Here is a 23,243-nt window from a genome sequence, read left to right on the forward strand (position 1 = left end):
GGCACAGAGAGGAACTGCTAACATCGGCTCGTTCTTGCTGAGAGGTGTGTCGGAGGCTGATAAAGTTATGAAGGCAGAGGTACAAATGGCAATGCTGGTCGCGAAGAGCAACATCTCATTTTCATTGTGTGATGACTTCAGCAAAAGTGTTGCAGACATGTTTCCTGACTCTGCAATTGCTTGGAAATATGCGTCAGGGAGAACCAAGACTACAGAGCTCGTGAAAGGTAAGATCTGTGATTTTTTATTTTGACTTCATCATTGAGGGGGTACCTATATTGATTAAACGCAATTGCTTTACAGGGTGGAAATGGCTAGTTTGAATTTTTAAAAAATATCTCAGAAAATCTCCCTTTTTTTTACAGCCCAGTGTTGGCAGGTATGTCCTTGGTAAAAAAAAAATCCAACTGGTGCTCAGTAACATGCCTTAGGTTTCATGGTTTCTCCTGTAACTTGATTGGATGCTGTGAGATCAGTTCAAACTACATGGATTTGGGGAATTAACTGTTGAGTTGCTGGGAATGAAAAGTGGTGACACTAGGTGAGTCAGGAAATAAAGTGATTTGTGGCATACATTTTAAATGGGCTAATAATTTTTTAATCTTTGGGCTTGAGAAAAGGTATCAAGTATTTTCAAGTCAAAAGGCTCAAGTCCAAGTGAAGTCACAAGTCAGTAGCTATGTTTCCAACCAAAAGTGATTTGAATCATTGGGATATAAGCATTAATGCAGACTTTGGTGAAAACTACGAACTCGCGCGAGATTTCCGCAGAACCAGAAACAAAACAAGTCTCACAAGTCATTCTTCTTCTTCTTCTTCTTCTACGTTTTCTGGCGCTTGTAAATGCATTACCTCCTTCCCGACCCGGAGTGTGGATATCACCATGGAGAGAGGTGCGCTACATCAGACTTAATTTGAACATAACTGTTTCCATCCCCCGTTTTGCGAATCAACATTTTTTCAAATCAACCAAAACCCGGCTAAATTGTATTTTAGTTTGTGTGAATCAGGGGATTTTAATTCCAATTTTGGCGTTTCCATCATAATTTTCCGATGCGATACTTCTAGATGCGCATCTAAACAGGCTGATGGAAACATGGCTATTGGTGTTTAAGTCCAACTCAAGTTGCAAGTGATTTTTGATTTTGTCAAGTCGAGTTTAAAGTCATCAAATTTGATAGTGTGAGTCCAACTCATCTTAATCAAGTCCACACGTTGTTTGTTGAAAGACACATTTTAGAGTTAAAGTTTGATAATTCTTGTTTAAAACATGCAACTGACTCCTAATGCAGGTGGAATTTTAATCCTTTTTCTACCACGTATCTGTGGCCAGGTACGTTTACAGCCTGATACTAGGATACAAAATCGCATCTTTTAGTTCCTCGTTCACAGTGACAGATTGCTTCCTGCAGTCGGTTTCTTTGCAAGTGAATAAGAGGATAAGGAAAACTGATTTAAAAATATCTTTAACCCCTGTGCATCTATGAAAAACAGTCAGCGTCTATATGGTGCTGTGTCATCTCAGATGCGCCAGAATGTTCTGAGAATGTTTAAGGCATCAACAGAGTCACAGGCTGTATTAGAGGCTCCGCCCCCTCTCTATGCCCCAAACACAGGACGATTAGTCAGGCATGGTAATGTAAGCTTTCTATGTAACAAGCCAACGATGCTCCGAGTAACTTTTTTCATTTTATATAACTATGGGGACAATTTTAACTGCAGGCTATAACTTTGAAAAAAGACCCTAACCCTATTTATTGCTACATGATCAACTGCCATGATGTAAACGTCTTTTGCTTCATGCTTCTTTTCATGCGTCCCCTTCACCCTCACCTTAACATAGAGCTGCTGAAACTCCTCCAGGTTGAGGATGCCAGAGGGACAGTCTTTGAGGAAGCCTTTGTACCACTGCTTGAGCTCTGCCTCGTTGAATTCGGTGTTCTTGGTCAGGTCATCCAGAACCTCCGGAGCCAGCTTACTGTTGTGTTTCCCCATGATGCTTCACCTCTCTGGAGGGAGGGGGGGTCACAGAGACAGAGAGAGAGAGAGACAGGGTGAGCACGCAGGTGAGGAGGTGCTAGACAGAGCACAGCAACAGCAGTAATGCTCCTGTTGTTGCAACAGCACAGGTCTCAGAGGACGGATGCATCAGCTGTCTCATGCTCCGAGTCCCACAGGTTTATTCTGAACGTGGAAAATCTGCCTTTAGTCTTTGTGCGGCAAACACTTGGAATTATCTGTGACGCACTCTCACTACCCCGGGACAACTCAAGATAATATCTCAAACCCCTCCACCTCTGTGTGCAATTGTTTTCACTCGGGATTGTCCTCTGTGATTTGTTTAACTGCGTATTTTTCTGTATCTTTGCATCATTCCAAATGAGAGGGACCTCAATGATTTTGGAAGCTTAAATAAAAGCTGAAATGTATATACGAATGGAAAACAAGGGATTGCAGACGAGTGACAAATTAAAGGACAACCTGAATAAATAGACAGAGAAACATATTAGTTGCAGATGCTTCCACACCGGTGCACTGCATGGGAAAATGAAGCGATTAAAATCTAATCATGCTCTGTGACATCTATAACAATGATTTGTCGCCAGATCTCAAGACAACTGAACACCTACGGTAGATTTTGAATTGAAATAATTTGTGTGAATTAATTGCATGTCAGTTTGAAGATAAGAATCCATTTATCTCTATGAGCCTATCCACACTAAATCCAAATCTAGTCTCTCCAAAGCAAGAGAGACTACTATAGCATATAGCATGTAGCATACTCACTTGGGATTTTAAGGGCTGCAACAATTTCTCATTTTTGAACCCAACAATCTTGCAAATAGTGAGCTCACATCCCCAGTCTTTGAGAAATCTTATAGTCAGCATTGTTTTTAGATGTGAGAAGGGGTCAAACTTTAAAAACCCTTTCAAAGTATTTTAGTGTATGGGGGCATTACATAATAATCCCTTATGATGCAGCATAGATTTTTTTGAATTAAATTTTACTCACGACAGGTGAGACCAACTCATTGTTTTGCAAGTCACTAGTAAGTTTCAAGACTTTGCGCTTAAGCCCCAACATAAGACAGGTACATGCCAAGTTTCAAGTCCTAAACTTTGGGTTTTGAGTCTGTGACGCCTCCACTCCACTAGGTTTGCCTGTTCCCTGGCTGTTCTTTCTCTTACAGGATACAAGTCAAGGCAGAGGCTCATCATCACCCTCATGAGCAACACCTGGGCCAGAGTGCTTCATGATATAAAGCTCACTACCTTCCAGCTGCTGTTCTTTTGGTTTTTCCACAGACATTTCCACACACTCATACACGCAGACACAACTGATTAATGGCTTTCACTTTTATTTGGGTTATTTATTGTTATTTTGTAAATGTCATCTCATCTCCTCACATTCTTGCAGCCTAAAAGCCGAGTTGTAACAAGTCATAACAAATCATACGCTCTTCACCAAATGTACTGCCATTTTAGCAAGAGTAAGACTAATATGACACATTTACAAAAATCAAGAACATTATTTTTTAACATTTGTAAAAAAAAAAAAAAAAAAAATTGTTAAAAGAAGTTTGTTGTAAGTTGCTGCTTCTCTGTCTGTAAATTTTTACATTTAACGTTCTGCAATTTTTTTTTTTTTTTTCTCAACGAAAATATCTTTGGGATCATTTTTTCCAACTGGCGCTCGGTAACGTATCATCAGCTCTTTGATGTTCTCTTTCGCAACTTAATTGGATGCTGTCAGATTGACTCATTCAAAGTGGATCTGGAGAATTAAGTGTCGACTTGCTGGGAATTAGGTTTCAGTAGCTTTGTTTCAATCCAAAAGTGATTCGAATCACTGGGAAATGCGCATTAAAAGAAATACGAATCCTGTGTGTTTCCATTAAATGTACAGACTTTGGCGAAAACTACGAACTCGCGCGAGTTTTCCGCAGAACTGGAAACAAAACAAGTCTCGCATTCTTCTTCTTCTACGTTTTCTGGCAACCAGCTTGTAAATGCATTACTGCCTTCCTGGCCCGGAGTGTGGATATCACCATGAAGAGAGGTGCGCTACGTCAGACTTAATTCAAACATAACTGTTTCCATCCCCCGTTTTGCGAATCAACATTTTTTCGAATCAACCAAAACCCAGCTAAAGTGAGCGTGTTTTAGTTTGTGCGAATCAGGGGATTTTAATTCGAATTTTGGCGTTTCCATCATAATTTTCCGATGCGATACTTCTAGATGCGCATCTAAACAGGCTGATGGAAACATGGCTAATGTTAGCTGATTCTGGAAATAAAGAGAAATTAATTGATTTGTGGCAAGTCACATACTTAGAACATACATAGAAGGGGTAGGATTAAATAAGCTTAAGCTTCTTCAGTGAAGGAGGATTTATGCCTGGTACACACTACACAACTTTTCTGTCCACTCTGAAAGTCACTATGTCACATTACACGATTGTGGAGTCATAAAATCATGCCGTGATTTGGCGGCAGACATGACACACTACGCGATGGTCCACACCAATTATCCTGGGTCGTCTTTCACGACGTGTGTGATGTTATCAGGTTATTCTTGTCTTATTTTTATTACTTTTACTATTATTTCAGTCACTGTGTCTGTTCATGTGCCAGCTGAAATGCTGTTGTAGTAAAGTAAAAAGCGGCAGCAGATGGCAGGAGCCACATTTGAAGTACTGTACGCAAACATACAAGCTACTGAATCCTCCACAACAAGTTTCTACAAATGTTTCACAATAAAAGCCTATTTAGAAAATGGAGGGATTCTCTGCCGAGGTTATAAGGGGCTTTTAATTTGAAATAAATTCAGGAAGTGTTGAGTTTGAAATGACGGCATGATGCATTAACTTTATGAAGCCAACGGGAGCGGATATAAAGTAAAAATATAAAGATACAGAGGGATTAATAAATAACGGACCATCTATAATGTAGTCTGTTTCAAATGAAGCTGAATGAATTTGTATTGTGAAGTCAAAATGGAACTATTATTTCTTGTTGAACAAATGTTTATTACTAGGGGTACTGGTAAGGGTAAAAACTCCCCCTTTTGTAAGTCAGTAAAAAAAAAGGTGAGCTTCTCTGTCCAGCTGCATTTTTTTTTTTTAATATCGTCAATAAGTAAATCATAGTGAATGCATTACGATGTACTATAAATGCCCTCATAATGCTTTATAGATGTGGTCTTCATAGTAAGTGTTTGGGCTGTGTGCTGCTGTCCCTTTTCCCTCCACTGCAGATCTGCCCAGGTGTGCTGCATTAGTTAACGAGGTGCAGCACACCTGGCTTGGAGGAGGTGCTTCAGAGGAGAGATGCTGCCTCTCAGACTGGGACTTCTGTTGTCTTGTTTGCTTGTTTTCAATCTAATAAATCCCATGGGTTTGAGTCTTTTAAAGGTGTTCATGAGGTTATTTTGGGTCAGTGTTGGAGTAAGTATTACCACAAACACCTTTAACAAGTAAATCTGTGTTGGACAGTTTAATATCATGTGTTTAAATGATTTGTTGAAATCATTTTAGCAGTTCACGTACAAAACAGGAAAAAAAGGTCTTCATATTTCCAGACAGGACCGCTGCTATTTTAGCCATAAAATGGCCCATTACCCCGGCTCCTCACCACACACTTCTACACATAGCTGAGGCTCACTGCAGTGCTGTCATGACGCCATCTCTGACTCATGGCCCTGTCTGATGGTTTTCGCACTTTGACACCAGGACGCAGCCGAGCCAAGCTGCCACAAATCCTCCTCTAAATTGCAGAAAGAGTGCGGGGACAGTTTATAGGCTGAAATATCATCCTGTTGTGCTTTATGCCGAGTGAGTCATGTAGACACAGGCAACTAAACCCCACAGTCACCCAACACAGGCGCACAAATATTTTGGACTTTGTATTCCTGTGACAAGTGGGAGGCACTGCAGGATAGAGAGGAGCTTAGAGGGAGAGCAATAAAGGATATCAATAGGAGACAGGACGCTCTGGCTTTAACTTGTTTTGAAAAGGTCACCTGTGATCTTATCAAATTGAAACAGGGAAAAAGGATGTTTCTTTCTTCTCTAGTCCTGTCTACACTTGTACATATTCTTTTACAGGGACTCTACGTTTTGGCCTCTTGTCCATACAAAGGTCACTAAAACTGCCATTTTTGAAAACGCCTTCTAAGTTGTAGATTTTTCCAAACACCAGTTAGTGTTTATCTGTGTGGACGTGTGAAACGGAGCATTTGGGAAACAATGACATCAATGTGAGCATACACTAGAAACAACAACTACTGGTATGCAAACATTACTAGCACTGCTTGGTCCAATGACTACTTTACACATAGACTCTATTTTGCTGCACCACTTTACCGATGGCATCTGCTCCACCCAGTGTGTGCAGTTTCAGGTCTGCCAGAAATGTTTTGCATCAGAGCCAGTTGAAGCAGCAGATGGTGGGACACTTTTCAGAGTGGGATTGCTGTCGATGAGGAATGGGAGGGAAACTTAAAGCATATCCAGAGCATCACTTTTATATGTGATTAAGCCCCTTCATCCTTATATTGAATGGGAGTCTATGGTGATGATGTCTCCAGTAAGTGTTTTTAAAAAGTTAATGTTAGCCTGCACACTGTACTAACTTGGAGGATCTCTGAAGACACAGTGAAAACAGACAAAAACATAGCAAACTTTGCATTCTTGTGTGGACGGAGATATTTTGTAAAATGAAGGCTGGGTGGGCAAAATTATTTTTGAATACAGAGGGAGAAAATATTAGTTTTCAAAAATATCTGTAAATGTGCAGACAGGGCCGCAGAGAATCCTCTTACAGTTGTTAAATTGTACATTATGCAGAAATTGTTGGTGACTGTTTGCAAACATCTCAGTCGAAAGTGAAAGCCAACCCCAGACTCACTCTTGTTTTGGACTGAGCTCTGTCTTCTTGGCGTTTTGCCTCACTACATTTGTATTTTTCAGGCGCTGTGTCTGCGATTTTCCCAGCTTCCTCTTGAACACTTGTTGCTTGTGGTCTGGCACCTGGTTGCTACCTTTTTATAAAGTCCTGACCTCACCTGTGTGCTATGTCCAGAACCGTCCTAGCCACAGCAAAATACAAAGAAAACTAGAATTATTTATTTTTATTGTGCGCCTCCACAGACCAGTAAGTTGCACTTACAGTTTACGAACATGTCTGTGTCCCAGCATGTCCCAGCAGCACAGTTTCAAAATGGACACCCAAGATTTGTGTCACCAAATCAGAATCACCAATCATGTCTCCCCTTCTGTTCCTGAGATATAACGTTGATAAATGGCCAGGAAAAAGTTTTTGCAGAATATTATGACGTCACAGTGAAGTTGACCTTTGACCTTTTGGACATAAAGTGTAATCACATATCCTATCAGACATTTGTGTGAAATTTTGCCATAATTACCATATGAAATCTTGACTACCAGATTCTAAACAGTTCATTGATGAGTCCAAGTGGACATTTGTGCCAAATTTGAGGACACTCCCTCAAGGCACTCTAGAGATACGCAATCACAAGAATGAGACTCACGCAAGGTCAAAGTGACTTTGACCTTTGCCCACCAAATTCTAATCAGTTCATAGCTGAATCCAAATTTAGGCAACATTTGAAGAAATTCCCCAAAGGGATATCACGTTCAAGAAAATGGGACAGACGGACAACCCACAAACATAAAGCCACGACTATCGCAGGTGCAGAGGGCAGAGTGTCTGCAGATAAACACACTGCCACACAATTCTAGTTGCTCATAAGTGATGATTGAGAGAAATTACTTTTGTTTTTTGGAAAACACTGATTATATACCTTTAAGAAACGGACAGAAAAGACTGCAGCTTAAAAAGCAAATGAAAAGAAAATGTGCCTATAAACTGGATGATAAAAATAAAAGCAGGTGCAATCAAAGCCTGATCACTGCGTGGGTCAGCTGGGTATCCATCTGTTCGCTGCAGCCCTGCACATTTCAAGCATCTTCAACTTTTTCAGTCACTGCCAGAAGACAGCTTCCACTTTTAGTGTGTTTATAACAGAGCCCAGCGTGTCAGCCATTAAAGAGCAATTGTAAGAGTTGCGCTCTCACAAAGGACTCTGTGTTTAAATTGTGCACTGACACAAATGAATCCTGTCAGAGATGACTCAGGATTTTTTTAGGTGCGGAAAATTTCAGCAGCCATTTTCCTTAAATGAACAAGCATTCGTCTTTGATCAGACACATGCACACACACAGTTTGACAAGGTTAACTGCTGCAGGACGGATGCTGACAGATGTTTCTGCAGCAGGAGAAGGGTCACATAAAGGTGTTGATGTTGTGGCAGCATCACCTGTAGTGCCATTTTCCCCTAAGAGACAAGAGGTCACTTTGGATAGGCCGTCTTTAAACTCCAGGCATTCAACTCCTCTCACTCTCTGACATGTGTATGACTCTCTGCCTCAAGCAGCAGACACTCAGAATGAAAGTTTAACTCTCCCTAAATCATTGATGGGGTCCTGTCAAGTAGTTCTGTAAATCACTGACTGCATCAACAACACACACACACACACACACCACAAGGATACCGACCTGTGCCACAAGCGGTGGGTTCATTTTGGCTTGTACCCTCCTGGGCACACACACACACACACACACACACACACACGCGCGCACACACACACACACACACACACACACACACACACACACACACACACACACACACACACACACACGCTCCACACAGTTGCCACGTTGTGTCTTGCCTCTGACTGAGGCAGATGAGATTTTATCCCTCTGTTAGGGAAGCAAATGTAGCAGATAATGGAGTTTCCTGTGGAAGCTAGCGAGAGGCGTGACCAGCCAGGCGAGCAAACACATTGCAAACTTATCCCATCTGAAAGAATCAAAATAAACACTGCTCACGCCAGCAAAACAGGCAACCCGTAGGTTCATTCTAATCATTCCCAGGTCGGACGCTGTCTTCCAGTCAGGCGCTCGGGTCTCTGCCAGCTCATCTTACCGAGGCAGAAATCTATTGTGGGAGACTGCCGAGGTGTTGGAGGTTGTCTGGAGATAACCTTGGGTGTTTCTTTTTCTTGGTTTAGCAAATAACTCAAATCTCTGGGGCGTCAACGAGATGCAGTCAGAATACAGATGAACTGCTTTCTGTGCCTTTTGCTCTTTTTCCTGCTCTGGACAGAGTGAGTGCATTAACTTATGCATATAGGGGTGCACATGCCCGTTAAAGTAGGGTAGGCGTGTGTTGCAATAAAGATGTGCTTATTGTGCTGAGAGAAACAAAGAAAGGTGAACACATAAAATATGGACACTTGCTCCTGTTCATGTAGCCTGGCTCCAGGACTCTGAATTGCTGCTCGTATCTCAGGTCTGGGTGATAAAATGACAACAGTAATTATCTCAATATAATTTCCCTTGATAGAGATATAATAAATGTTGGTTGATATTTTAAATCCCCCCTACGTCCCCCTGGAGAGGGACAGTAATGCACCTTGCTACCCGCCATTTAAGAGAAGAAGAAGGAGAAATAGTAGAAGACGACACGAAGTGTCATTTTCCATAACCGCTTATCCTGTTGGAGGTTGTGGGGGGTGGAGCCTATCCCAGCTGACACTGGGCGAGAGGCAGGGTACACCTTGGACAGGTCACCAGACTACATTAACCTGCATGTTAGTACCTGACCCGGGGAGAACATGCAAACACCATACAGGAGGGCTCCCCCACCCCGGATTTGAACCAGGAACCCTCTTGCTGTGAGGCAACAATGTAAGTTAGTCAGTTAACTTGAGTGACTGCCAGCTATTTTAACAGAATGAAATGACATAACATCACTAAACCACAGACTGTATAAAATACTGGGCATAGCTACTGTGATGTCACCCATTGGTTTGTGGACTCCTGTTTTAAAGCCTCGAGTTCGGCATTACAGCCGTCGCCATCTTTGGTTTTTTGAAGCCAGAAGTGATCACATTTGGGTGACAGGCTGAGAGGTGGATCTGACTGAGAAGTCGAGGCCACTATCAGCAGACAGCCTGTCTCTCAAAGTGTCACAGTGTCACCCTAATTATGCGTAACTTTAAGCCTTAATAAAATGTAAATTGGTGAGTTATACAAAAATTCACTTCCTGTACAGTTGTCAAAATGTTGAAATTAGCTACAGAGCCAAAAAACATTTTTGTACCAGGCTGTTAACATGTTTATTTCTGCTGTAAAGTTGGGCATTCAATTTTGGGGGTTGATGGGAATTACACAGCTTCTGGAGCCAGCCTCAAGTGGCCATTAGAGGAACTGCAGTTTTTGGTACTTCCATGTTGGTTTCATTTTTCAGCTTCAGAGGTTTAAACTTGAAAAAAAGTAATGATTATCAGTATTTATGGATATAAAAATTATTATTGTGATAACATTTTTAGCCATATCACCCAGCCCCACAACATCTACAGTATTTTTAAAGGTGCTGTATGCAACATTCAGAGCATCACTGGTATCGGCTGATGTTGGCTTTAAAATGACCTACTAGAATCGGCCAACATGCTTTTTCTTACTTTGCACAATAAATAAATATTACATACAGTTAAAAGTATTGTATTTCATGTCCCCATCTGCTGCTGGGCCGTCACAATAAGAGCATGCATGTTTAATATGATGTTAATTCCACTACAGAAGAGATCTGATGATCGGTAAACTTAGGAGGAGGGAAAAGGGGATACATATTGGCTATATTGGTTATCAGCCAAATGAGCTGTTATATATTGACATATCGGATATCGGCAAAAAATCCAATATGGTATTAATTAATATAGCAGCAAACCACTATTTGCTATATAAAGATATAGTTGAGTAATGGCGTCCAAGCAGAGAATATAGTAACACTTACTCTGTGTGTGTGTGTGTGTGTGTGTGTGTGTTGTAACCAGAGCTCCTCTGTGGTTTGCTGTGGTAAACTTGTCTCCACACAAGTGCATGTTAGTGCGTGTGTGCATCCCACTGGCTAGCTCATTGCCACCACTTTGCACTGAGCTTATTCGACATTTATTATTATGCTGATAATGTTTAAAGAGTAAGCACCGTAGGCTGCTAGCCAGCTAAGCTACCTGTGGAGAACCGCTTCAAGGCAACTCTTACTCTCTGGATCTCACATAAAGCCTCTTTAATCATCTTACTACATAATGACGAAAACTCTGTCTGTGTGTGTGTCTGTTCCACGTTTTTCTCCTCACTGACTTGGTCAATCCATGTGAAATTTGGCACAGTGGTAGAGGGTCATGGGAGGATGCCAATGAAGCAATATTACATCAATTGGCCAAAGGGGGGCGCTATAGCAACCCATTGAAATGTCAAACTTTGAATGGGCATATCTCATGCCCCGTATGTGGTAGAGACATGAAACTTTGCACAGAGATGCCTCTCCTCATGAGGAACACATTTGCCTCAAGAACCCATAACTTCCGCTTATATAGATTTTCTGCCATTTTGAATTTTTTGAAAAACACTTCAAATGGATCTCTTCCTAGGAAGTTTGAGCGATCTGCATGAAACTGGGTGAACATAATCTAGGGACCAATATCTAAAGTTCCCTCTTGGCAAAAGTTGGAAAACTTACTAAAACTGAGCTTCTATAAGGCAATGAATATTGCGGAGGGCGTGGCTCATCACATAAAGGTGTATAACATCTCAAGGGTTTCACCCATCACCACGCAACTTTGTAGGCATATGACCACACATAATCTGAGGGGACCCCTCCATTATTGACCCCATCAAACAAAATGGGGGCGCTAGAGAGCTCATTTCTTATCTAGGCCTAACCGCCATATGGATTTTTACTAAACTTGGTAGATATGTATAACAGGACGCCTCAAGGTGACTGGAGAAATTTAACTCTAATTGGCAACTGGGTGGCGCTATAACAACAGAAAAATGCTTCAAAATGGCTAAAATGCGACCGATCGCTGTGGCTCCCCCTGTGGACCAATGTTTTTACCTCAACTACTAATGTACAGTTTTAGCCCACTAACTATCCCACTATTGGCAATGGTACTACTGTACTTTCAATAAAGCAATCGTACTATCAAATTCACAACAACTCTGTCTGAATACATTGCTCTTCTTAATGGGTTCAGTTGACTATTTAATCTGCAATTTCCTATGACCTGTATCCCAAACACACACCATGTGAAACTGTACGTGGGCAACTGTGCACTCAATGGGTATGGACTAGTTATTATCATCATTATTATCATTATTATCAGGCTACCTGTTTTTGCAGATCTCAGGATGAACTCTGGCGCCCACAGGAAATCAGTTTGGAATAAAAAGAAGAATCAGGAGGTTAAGCATAAGCAGTAATCATCTGGCATCTTTCAACTATCAACAGCTTTAGTGCAAAATTACCACTTCAGTTTTGGCTCTGATAAAGCTATAACAAATCCCAGGGGAAATTTGTTTATGCTCTCTCATGCCAGTGCATTCAAAGTCACTTGCTTTGCTGCAAATAAAAAATAGCTTTATCCCCTAAATGCTGCCATTTCCCCAAACATATCGCTCAGCCTTGAGCGTCTGCTCTGCACACCCCACCAAATGGATCAATTGGCCTGGCGACGTGCTGTTGTTATGCACGATGACGTCTTTGACAATCCATTCACGTCAGCACACAAGGGAGGCCTGGGCACACACACACGCACACACACACACACACACACACACACACACACACACACACAAACATGCCAGCTTCAACCAGGACATCAGTTCCATCACACACAGGCAACCTCTTAAATTCTCACACATGTACAAACTCATACAGTAACATATAGAAAATAGAATGACACAGGAGGAGAGAGCAAGACAAGATGAAGAGGCTGTGTGTGGAAAAAAAAATATGACAGGGAGGATGACTCAATCTGGATTCACACCTCTGAGGGAGAAGACAAATCGACAGACAGGGAGAGAGACAGGGAGTGAAAGGCGATGAAGATGGAAGGACGGAGAAAGATGGGAGGCGGCAGGCAGATAAGCAAAGCTGGTAGAAAATTGTCCCAACAGGCGTTTGATGGAGAAAGACATGTATCTCATTGAGTCTGAAGGGGCCTTAACGCATGTTCATTGCAGCTGTCAGACTGAGAGTAAACACAAAGTCTAATCTGAGTTGTAAATGCATGGAAGACTGTGTGTGTGTGTGTGTGTGTGTGTGTGTGCTTGGTGGCCATCTAGCCGATTGCTAGTTAAACATGTTTGTGTGCCAGAGTCAGCAGTAATAAACATTCTGATGGCAGCTTTCTCAAACCTAAGGTACTTGATGTTAGGCTGATGTATGCCATGAGTGCTACACACTGGCAACTGAGGAATACCAAGCTGAGAGGAGGAATCACTGATTTCACTCTTGAAATTAACAGATTATTAGAGGTGGGAATCACCAGTGGACTCACGATATATTATCACAATACTTGCCGTATCAGTTTTACCCCATAAGATAAAGTTCTCTGTCTGTTCATCTGACTTTATTCATCTTTATTGCAGCAAAATGTGATGCAAAGCCGACAGGCAGACCAACGCCGTCATAAAACCTGTAAGAAATGCTGCATGTACCTGACAGCGGTCGCCCATTCTTGTGCTGCATTCTGCAGGAGGTCTGCAGTGTTTGCTCCTGAGTGACTTCCGTGTACTGCTTTAGTTTGAAACACATGACACAGCAGTCGCCAGTTCTCTGTGAGATAATGTGCCGTTATAGTCACATATGAATCCACTGAAGTTAACGCCACCCTTCCTGCTGTACTCAAAGATTCCTCAGCTTTATGCTTCACTTCTCTGTAGAGCTTGGGTACAGCTGTGTCAGTGGAAAACTGTCTGGACAGAGTCACATGCCTGGGTTCACGTGTTTTTAGCATGTAACAAAAGCCTTCATTTCAACAGCGCTGTATGGACGCAGATCTTTGCACATGAAGTATGTGATGGACTGTGTCACTTTCCTTTAAAGATCCTAGAAAAACTGTATTCAAACAATTAATAACTCATCTATCAGTCAATAACTTATTTGAAAAATTCCAATCCGGTTTTCGATCACTTCATAGCACAGAATCAGCTTTCCTTAAAGTTTGCACTGATCTCCTGTTGGCTGAAGATGCCGGCGAGTGTTCCATTTTAGTTCTCTTGGACCTTATCACTGACGTGGCCCTGAATTGGTTCAGGTCCTACCTTTTTAACAGATACTCGTCCGTATCTATAGCTGGCTGTGTTTCTTCCCCCACTAACGTCTCCTATGGTGTCCCCCAGGGGTCAATCCTGGGCCCTATTCTCTTTTCCATTTACATGCTCCCTCTAGGTTACATCATTCGTAAATACAACATCCATTTTCACTGGATGTCAGACAATTTTCTCCAACTCAGTCGGTCAAAATCCAATGTCATTGTTCAGGTCCATCCACAAAACGATGTCTCTGGATGGTGGCGTGTGACACTGCTTGCACATTACTAATTAATTATGTATCATATTTAAGTCCTCCTTCCCTTCTGTTTTAAAAAAGTACAGATGTTTGATTTAAATGCCAGTAGTGCATTTCTGATTTCTTTCTCTGGTGCCTCCTTCTTCGTTTTGACGAACTTCCTGCCAAATGCTGCTGACTGAGACCTCTGCTGAGCTCACCAGGAAAAACATTTTATTTCAAATTCATTATTCTAGCACCAAAAGTTGTATTTAAATGTGTATTTGCAAACATTGATAATGTGAATACTAAAAGATTGATACTTAGTGTCTGTGTATTGATTGCCTGTGTATTGATGCTGTATGGATTTTTTCCCCGACCCCTACAGGATATGTTTATGTATATGACAGAGCAGTCATTCTGTATAGTTATTAATGGTAGATTTGTTAGTTAAACTTTATGTGCTCAGCTCTCACTGAGATGAAAATCACTTTCACAACAAAGACCTACACATAAACATCACAAGAAGATAATTTAGTCACACACTTCAAACAAACCGACACACTAATTAAAACCATCACAAGGATCAGTGAGAGTAACTGAAGGCCCCCTGAATGCCTCGTCTTTGCTGACTTCCTTTTGCAGTGACAATAAACCATATATTGAAACCTTAGTTCGATCGTAAAGCTGTGTCAGTGTGTGGTTGCACCATGGAGACGTGAGGTTCATCTTAGCTACCCTGGTGTAAATTCCACACTAACCAAAATATTGCTGCAGAAAATGAAAATGTCTCCTGTCCCAATTTTCTTTAAACACTTTGCTATGACCTTAACTCAGATCACACTGGAATTATTCTACATTTCTCCTGACGGGACATTCACAGGAAGAAACACAAGGAACAAAACAAGGTTGAAAAGCAGTGGGCTTACACTGTCATTATTATGAGGCTCAGCCACTCTTTAACTGAACCAAGCCTGGAGGGGAAAATGTGTTGGTGTCCCTGTGACTGAAAATGATTAGCTGGCAAAAGCTGTAATTGAGTTGGAAAGAGAGCAAAAAAGGGGAGCTGGGCCATACAATAGTCATTTCCTGTATGTGTGTGTTGGGGTGTGTGTGTGGATGGATGTGTGTGTGTTGTGTGTCTGCAGTGGCAATAACCTTTGTGAGAATGGAAAAAGTACAATGGACTGTAGCAGCAATAGGAGAACAATCAATAGGATACCAGTCCAATACCAGCCCTGGCCATGAGCTACACTAGGAAGCACGTGTGTGTGTGTGTGTGTGTGTGTGTGTGTGTGTGCGTGTAGAGCGAGTGTGCGTATGAGAAAGAAAAATAATCGAGTATAGAAATCTGATGAGAGGTGGATGGACAGCGCGCTGATATGTGGATGATGAAACATGCTCTGGATGGTCTTCGTGGCAGCTCACCAAACCATCGAAAGTGAAACAGAACAATTTGTTGTCTTGACAACAGTTGCCAGGCTCACTGCCAAACAGCCGTCCGGCAGCGGATGATGCCTATGGCCAATCGAAACAGTCCATCTGCCAACTGGACCTGACTGGCTCACTGATATCTGAGCTTGATGTGGGGGTTTATTGAAAATCTAAGTATTGGCCAGTGTCTTCCACATCCCACATGATGCCCTGTCTTTGATATTTATTGTGAAATTGAACAGTATAGTTGTTTACTAGAAGCAACCTGATTTAATTCAGATGCAGTTCATGTATACATAATTATAGATACATGTCTTTAATCAGTGCTATAGCAGCAAGACGATATGATCATATTGTGCAGACATTTCAGATAAGCCTACTGTCCAAGTTTAAGATTCAAATTAAAGATAAGAAATACGACAATTAGTTTTTAGAAGTTAATTATCTTTTAAATCTTCCACAATATATAATCCTGATTTTGCCACACCTTGTCTACCTCAGTTACATTTCTCTGTATTACCAAAGCTTCTCTTCAGTCTCTTTAAAGACGTCAGTGGAGTGACGCCACAACCAGGAAACAAGACAGGACTCCTGTTGAGGCTATGCTTACTTCTTGTTTTGCTTTTTTGATGAAAGTCAAATGTCAAACCCTTGTTTGTAACCTGCTGAAACACAGTGTAGGCTAACAGTGGGACAACAGAGCAGATGTAAAGTCAGTGAATAGAATCAGTAATATGTGTTATCAGTGTCTACGGAGGCTGAGTAGCTACAGCAGCATGTGTGCAGAGCAGCAGCAGCCTGTCTCTGTTAACAGAGGATGCATTGCAGGCTCAGTAGTGAGTGTAGGTCACCCAAGTTTTGACCGTGCTCAGAGTCCAACACAAAATCACTGTGCTTGTGCATCAAAAAAAGAATAAAATAGACCAGAGTCAAGTGTGGGCCTGTGCGTGACCTGTGTGGACAGTTGGGTTGATAAAGTAAGAGTGTATATGTTTCATCAGACATGCAAGACAGACTGAAAAAGTAGACAAGGGTTGGGTCCAGGTCTCTGCATTTCTAAGACTGTGTCCCTCCAAGTTGCTGTGAGCTGTAAATTCACCACTTCCAAGCAGAAGAGAGAAGATAATGTTATTTGGAGCCTCGCAGTACAAAGTCTCTCCCCCTCTGTGCTGCGGCATCTTGTCTGCAGCTGACTGTACCAAAGAATGGCATGAAAGTGAAGAGTGCCCACTCTGCAGCAAAACCTGAGGACCAAAACGTCCCCAGAAGCACTGACTGGCAAAAAAACCCACTGTTGGACAATCTCAGTCAACTGAGGGGTCTCAGACTGACAATTTGAATCTCCAACTTTCAAGGGGCAGCCCTAGAAGCGCGACCCCTGGCTTGGCACACCACTCAAAATTGCCACTAAGCTCAAACTCTGATCTCGATTGCCACTGACCTTTCAAAGTACAACCAATAAGACTATAGTTGCATGTGGCAGAGGGAGAAAAACATATGCAAGCATGGGAAGTAGAGAAAAACTCGCACTCTTTGATTCAGAGCTCCAACACAACACACAGCAGTAAACACATATACGAACGCATGGTGAAATGTCAGCACTCAGATGGGGCTACCAGGGTTTGCCTGCACTATGCTCCGTGCCCTGCTTTGCCTGCAGCTTGTTCAAGTCACAGAGTCGGGGCAACAGCAAGATGAAAGTGGTCACAAGTGTGGTTACACCTTTCAAAACTCAGCAACACTTGCTGCAATATTTGTGATGTGAAATGCAAAGCTGTCCAAGGTAACATGTCCCGAGTCGAGACCATAAGTGTGTCAGGTGAGGTTTTACTCAACACCTCACTAAACAGATATGCTCTCAGCTAAATCAGCTGTCTGCCCCAGCTCCTTACAGGCTCACCTCTCAGCTGCATCTCACTGCAGTCTGAGGCATTTATAGTCGCTTCAAGTCTATTTTTTTCTTTTTTAATTCACGCATAAGCACAAGGTTGGTCCCCAATGAAATGCTACTACTTACTACATTGCTATAGTTAACTGTGACAAAACACAACAGTGTTTTCACACTACGCCCTGGTGTCAGACTGACAGAGAGAGATAAAGAGGGCCTCTATTTTTTGTGGCGTGTAAAATGTTCTTAATAAAAAACAAAATGTCGCAAAAAAAATGACAATGACATAGAGAAGTTTGGACTTATTTTTTCAACTGAAATTACATTTTCATTCTTGCAGAAAGAGTAAAGTACCAAAACAAGTTCTGTTGGGTACCTGTACTGATGTTCAGATGTGAACAGCACCCAACACTTGTGTGGTAACAATGGCCACCATACGCTACTTGAGACAAGGGATGTCCTGGTCAAGTTTTTTTTGCTTCTGATTTATTATGTCATTTAATATTGAGTATCTGCTGATTCCAAGTACCCATAATAATACTCATTGACAAAACAGCAGCACAGTGCACACTTCAAATATGTTCAATATCAAAATTAATCCAATGTATGTGTGTGTTGACAACTGAGTAGCTCTGCAATGTGTTTGAGTGTTTAAGTTTGTCATCTGTGCACCTTTTCTGTGGATAACATTAACAGATTAGCCTACTCTCATTGGTCGTTTGCTCACAGGTATTTTGCTGCACTTGCAGTCATCATGAGTGTCCACTGTGAAACACCTCGCACCATAGATGACAAACAAGCAACACACAAGATACTCTCTCACACTAAGTCTCATGACGAGTCAGACAGACAGCAGAGAGTTGGAGAGTTGACAGCAGCTGCACTGGTTGCACTGCTGTGCATGAAAGCTTCAAGAAAAAAACACCTGTGTGACAGCTGACGTAAAACACAGGACTGGATCAGGCTCTGTAGCTTCATATAGCTGATCCCTATCAGATGAAAAGGCCTTGATCAGCTCCAATACCCCAAAAATACTCAGAAACTTCGTCTAGTTGTATTTGGGGCCATGTCCACCAGAGCTTTTTTGTCTGCGGCTATCATAGTTTCAATTCTTTCCGATGGGAGCGCCTCATATTTACGCTGCCCTACAAATGCCTGCAATGTGATGAGGTCCTGGGCTTGAATTCTGTGCTGACAGTTGGGCGTATTTTTTCTGAACGTCCAGAGTTGAGCAGGGGACGGGCAAATACTGCAAAGACAAACCATTGTTACGTGTAGAAGTGCTGAACAATGACAACAGTGGAGGAGAAATCTCATAATATACCGTATATGTATATGTGTTTCCTCTCATGAACCCACACAGCACAGCGGGTCCATCCTCTCTCCCTGCATGCTTCAGCCTTCCTCTCATTCAAAAGCAAGTACTCTCCCTCGTGTCGACGTGTTTACTTCATATCATAGCAACCAGATACAACCAAAGCGTCTCAGCTGAAGAAAACGCAACATCTCCGAAGCGCTCTCGAACACTCCCAGCTGAGTGTTTCCTGAGGAGCGCCTGCCATTTTTAGCTGGCACAAGCGGCCTTGAGCCTTCAGGGGGCAAAACTAAAAATCAGTGAGCAGTTCTGCTTCACAGCAATTTTTGGATTTCATTCACTGGATTGACCAAAAACTGTCAATCTCACCTGTTGGTTTATCTAAAAACTGTTTCTTCAGTAGATTTTCAGGAAATGTCGGCTACTAAATCACAATATATACCAATGCCACAATTTAAAGCTACATTTACTGTCATAAAACATAGCAATATATATTTAATATCTTGATACTGATTTCCGTTCTTCCAAAAAGCAATGCCAGTGTGCATCTTTCTTTTTATCGCCAAGCCCTCAGTGAAAGCCTTGTTAATATCGATTGGAAATGGATGGTTATATACGATGATTTCAGAGCTATGACAGCACATGTTGGCACCGAGGTGTTGCTTCCTATCAGGGTGATCTCCATATTATTCTCATCTACATACACCTCTCTGGTGACTGGAGCAGGAAGGATGCATCGCTATAGAAACGCAGCTCACCTCAGTGCAGTTCAAACTCTAATTTAAGACCAGGCAGCATGTCGAGCCTGGGGAGAAACACGGGGGACAAAACGGCTGTGTGTGTGTGTGCCCTTATGAGTCAGCCTCTCATCTAACCTTTATCTCCCATATCTCCAAAACATCATTTATTCACCTCAGTATGTATTCATTGCCACAACGGTTACACATTTACTGCAGTCTGGGTGACTCATGTCTGAGTGCTGCTCTAATTGTCACCTATTGTTTCTGTCTGTGTTCTATCCAACCTGCGCAGCCTTGTAAAATGTGGACATTAATATTCCAGCTACACCTTTAAACTTATGAGGAAGTGGAAAGATGGCATTATGTGCACACACACACACACACACACACACACACACACACACACGCTCATATGTGCAAACACACAAACAGACACTTTCCTATATTACATAAGCCCTGGTGGAGAGTTGTTTGGTTGTAAGGCTCAGGTGTTCCAGCGCCAGACACAAACAGGCTGCAGAACAAATGTCCCATAAGCACACACACACTTGCACACACACACACACACACACACACACACACACGTGCATACAGTAGCACCGTGTTTACTGTGTAGTGTTGTTGACAGCATTGTAAGAGACCAGGGGAGCATGGGACAAACGCCTGCAGCTCTTAGCCCTGCTCCTGTGCCGAACACTTTCCTCTCATCATCTCTATCTCCTGCTGACATGAACATTGAATGTGTCCTCAAACAAAAACTTGTGAAAGTTGGCCAATCAACATCTGACATCCTACAGGAGAATGTCAGAACACTGCATTCAAAGCTGCCATGTGTGACGCATCTTAACTTAAATGAACCACTTGGATTTCAGACGCTCTGCAGTACGTGCAAAATATACATTGGGATTGTATATGGAATACAAAGCACTAAAGGACATGGTTTCATACTCTAGTAGAAAGATTCAGTACATTGCTGTAGACCTATTAATATGTAGAGTAAACTATGTCCTGAAGAGAGACTCTTTATTACACAAAAAAGCCTAAAGTAAACTGTGTATGCTGAACAGATTGGCCTTAAGTGGTTGAATGTTACTTTCATAAGGAGAAAAGTGCAACATCAACAGCTTTCCAGGATTAATCCATTATTTCCTGCGGTGGGGGGACAGGCTAAGTTACCTGTGAAAATGTTGACAGAAAGTTGAACTCGCCCACCCTCATGGTCAGTGTCACAGTGACGCAGACTTCCTGTCTGTCTCTGTAAGCTGAAACCATTTCCCTCAGTGGAAACGAAGCTTGTATTTACTTGTATTTCACAGATAAGAAACAATAAATTGTGAAGACAATAAAGCCTCCACTAAAATAGCATTTTAAGTCTTGTGTGTGATTTATCCTGGCTTCATATGAGCAGAGGAAATGTCAGCTCGTCGCAAGGCTAATTTATACAATGTAAAATGCCATAGGCTGGTGCTAATAACGTTAGCATGTTGTATTTGTTTGGAAAGTGTGTTTAGTATAACACAGTTGTTTTGTCAGTGAACCTTGTGAGCTGTAATGAAGCCAAATTGTGTGCCGTTACCTTTGTTACATGTTGCTGTTGTCCCTGGTTTTATATGAGACAAGGGAATGATTGCTAGTTGCTAGGCTAATTCATACATTGTAAAATGCCATAGACGGGCGCTAATAACATTAGCATGTTGTATTTGTGGGGAAAATGTGTCCAGATAAAGACAAGTGTTTGTCTGTGAATGCTGCGAGTAATAGTGAAGCTGATTTGTGTACTTGTGTTTGAAATTGTCTCTATTAATGTGTGTTTAATGTGTGTTTTGAATCTAAACTTTACAGCACTTAACAGAGTCCTCCACCACCAACTAGTGTTTTGGAGGTGTAACTGCAGAGTGACACAGACACCACCGCAGAAGTAAAAATAATGTGCAGATTTTTTTTACGACCAATCGATTAGTTGAAGATTATGTGCGACTTCAGTCGACCAAGATTGTCTTTGGTTGACTACAGCCCTAGAAAAAACTTTGGCCCTGAGTCATTCGAATTTCTTTCTTTAGTACAAAAAATTCCATCAGAAACACCGATTAGCACAATTCCAAACATATGTTAAAACCCTCAGTTAAGTGCACAGTGTCTACCTCTGTTAAATACTAGAAAGCTGTGTCTGTGAAGCAGCTGTTCAGTTTACATTAGGAACAGACAAACTTTGCAAACACACTAGTGTGCAGGCGCCTGCTTTCAGACAACTGCTTATTCGTCATGTTTATGTTCCTTTAGTTTTTACCCCCCTTCAGCTGTGGCATTCAGACAAACACCGAGAAACATCTACTGAATTACATATTGCAAGTGCAACAATCCCTGTTCAATTTATTCCGACTGCATATCTGTGTAAGTGACTGTATGAAGGCGTTATATCGTCCATTGATCCAACAATTCTTCCAAAGTGCTCACCCTGCTCAGAGGAGACTGCAGTCTATCCCAGCATGCATCAGGCTGAAGGCAGGGTGTACCGTGACAGCTTGTCAGTCTATCACAAGGCTGACTCATACAGTATAGACAGACTGATGCATTCACACCCACACTCACACCTACAGGCAATTTTAGTATCATCAGTTCACTTTAGACTGTGGGAGGAAACCAGAGCACTCAGACACAGATTTGAACCCATGACCGTCTCGCTGTAAGGCAACACTTTTAACCACTGTGCGGTATTTTAATGTATTAAGGTAAAAAAAAAAGTGCTGCATAATTCGGCTTGATGTGTTTCTCCATCCAGTCTTCCTTATAAATGTCTCATGAAGCCGAAATAGGGCTTGGCGATGCGGCGAAATCACCTACCTTGATATTTTTGACCAAATACCTCAATATTGATAATGCTAAAAAGCAGGGCTCAAGACTAATGGCCAAAAACCTACATTAATGAGCAGGTACAAGATGAATAAAATGACTGTTTGGCAAATGGGTTCTATGATCTCACTGTTGTGTGACAACATGGCTAATATCAGCTGGCGTCCTGTCATCCTGGGGGCAATAAAAAATGAACAGAGATCTTCCCCAGGACGCCTTTGGGATGAAAAGATGCAGAAACTCAGTATCATCACGTCAGAGGAAGCAGGACTGATCATGCTACAATGTGAGCAACCAATCCGTGTTAAAATCTGCAGGAGGAGAGCTAGTTAATGTTAGCTCTAAGTAGCTGCTGCTCTTTTCAGTAAAAATGAGTATTGGGCGAAGGTAACGTTCTCCTGATGTGTTCAATGTAATCTTGAAAAATCTAGCTATTGGGAAGAAACTTGACAAAATACAGCTGTTTAAACGACACATTTGTTGATGTTTTCACAGCAATTTAAATTAGACACTAGAAAAGGAATTATGATACATTGTATATAGTAAAAAAAATTTTGAAGCTGTTTCTTAAAGACTTTTTTCATGTAAAAGG

At 41.8% G+C, this 23,243-nt stretch overlaps 1 protein-coding gene across 2 annotated transcripts in view; it reads right to left on the reverse strand.

Annotated features, from left to right (window-relative positions):
- LOC117263190 (hippocalcin-like protein 4) overlaps positions 1-23,243 on the reverse strand; it is a 45,022-nt gene that overhangs the window by 12,976 nt on the left and 8,803 nt on the right. For both annotated transcript variants that reach the window (XM_033636380.2, XM_033636379.2), the window contains exon 2: positions 1,834-2,009. In XM_033636380.2, coding sequence (XP_033492271.1) covers positions 1,834-1,995 — 162 coding nt within the window. In that variant the 5' untranslated portion in view covers positions 1,996-2,009. The remainder of the gene's footprint in view (positions 1-1,833; positions 2,010-23,243) is intronic.

This window comes from Epinephelus lanceolatus, chromosome 16, assembly GCF_041903045.1.
Source record: "Epinephelus lanceolatus isolate andai-2023 chromosome 16, ASM4190304v1, whole genome shotgun sequence".
Lineage (NCBI taxonomy): Eukaryota > Metazoa > Chordata > Actinopteri > Perciformes > Serranidae > Epinephelus > Epinephelus lanceolatus.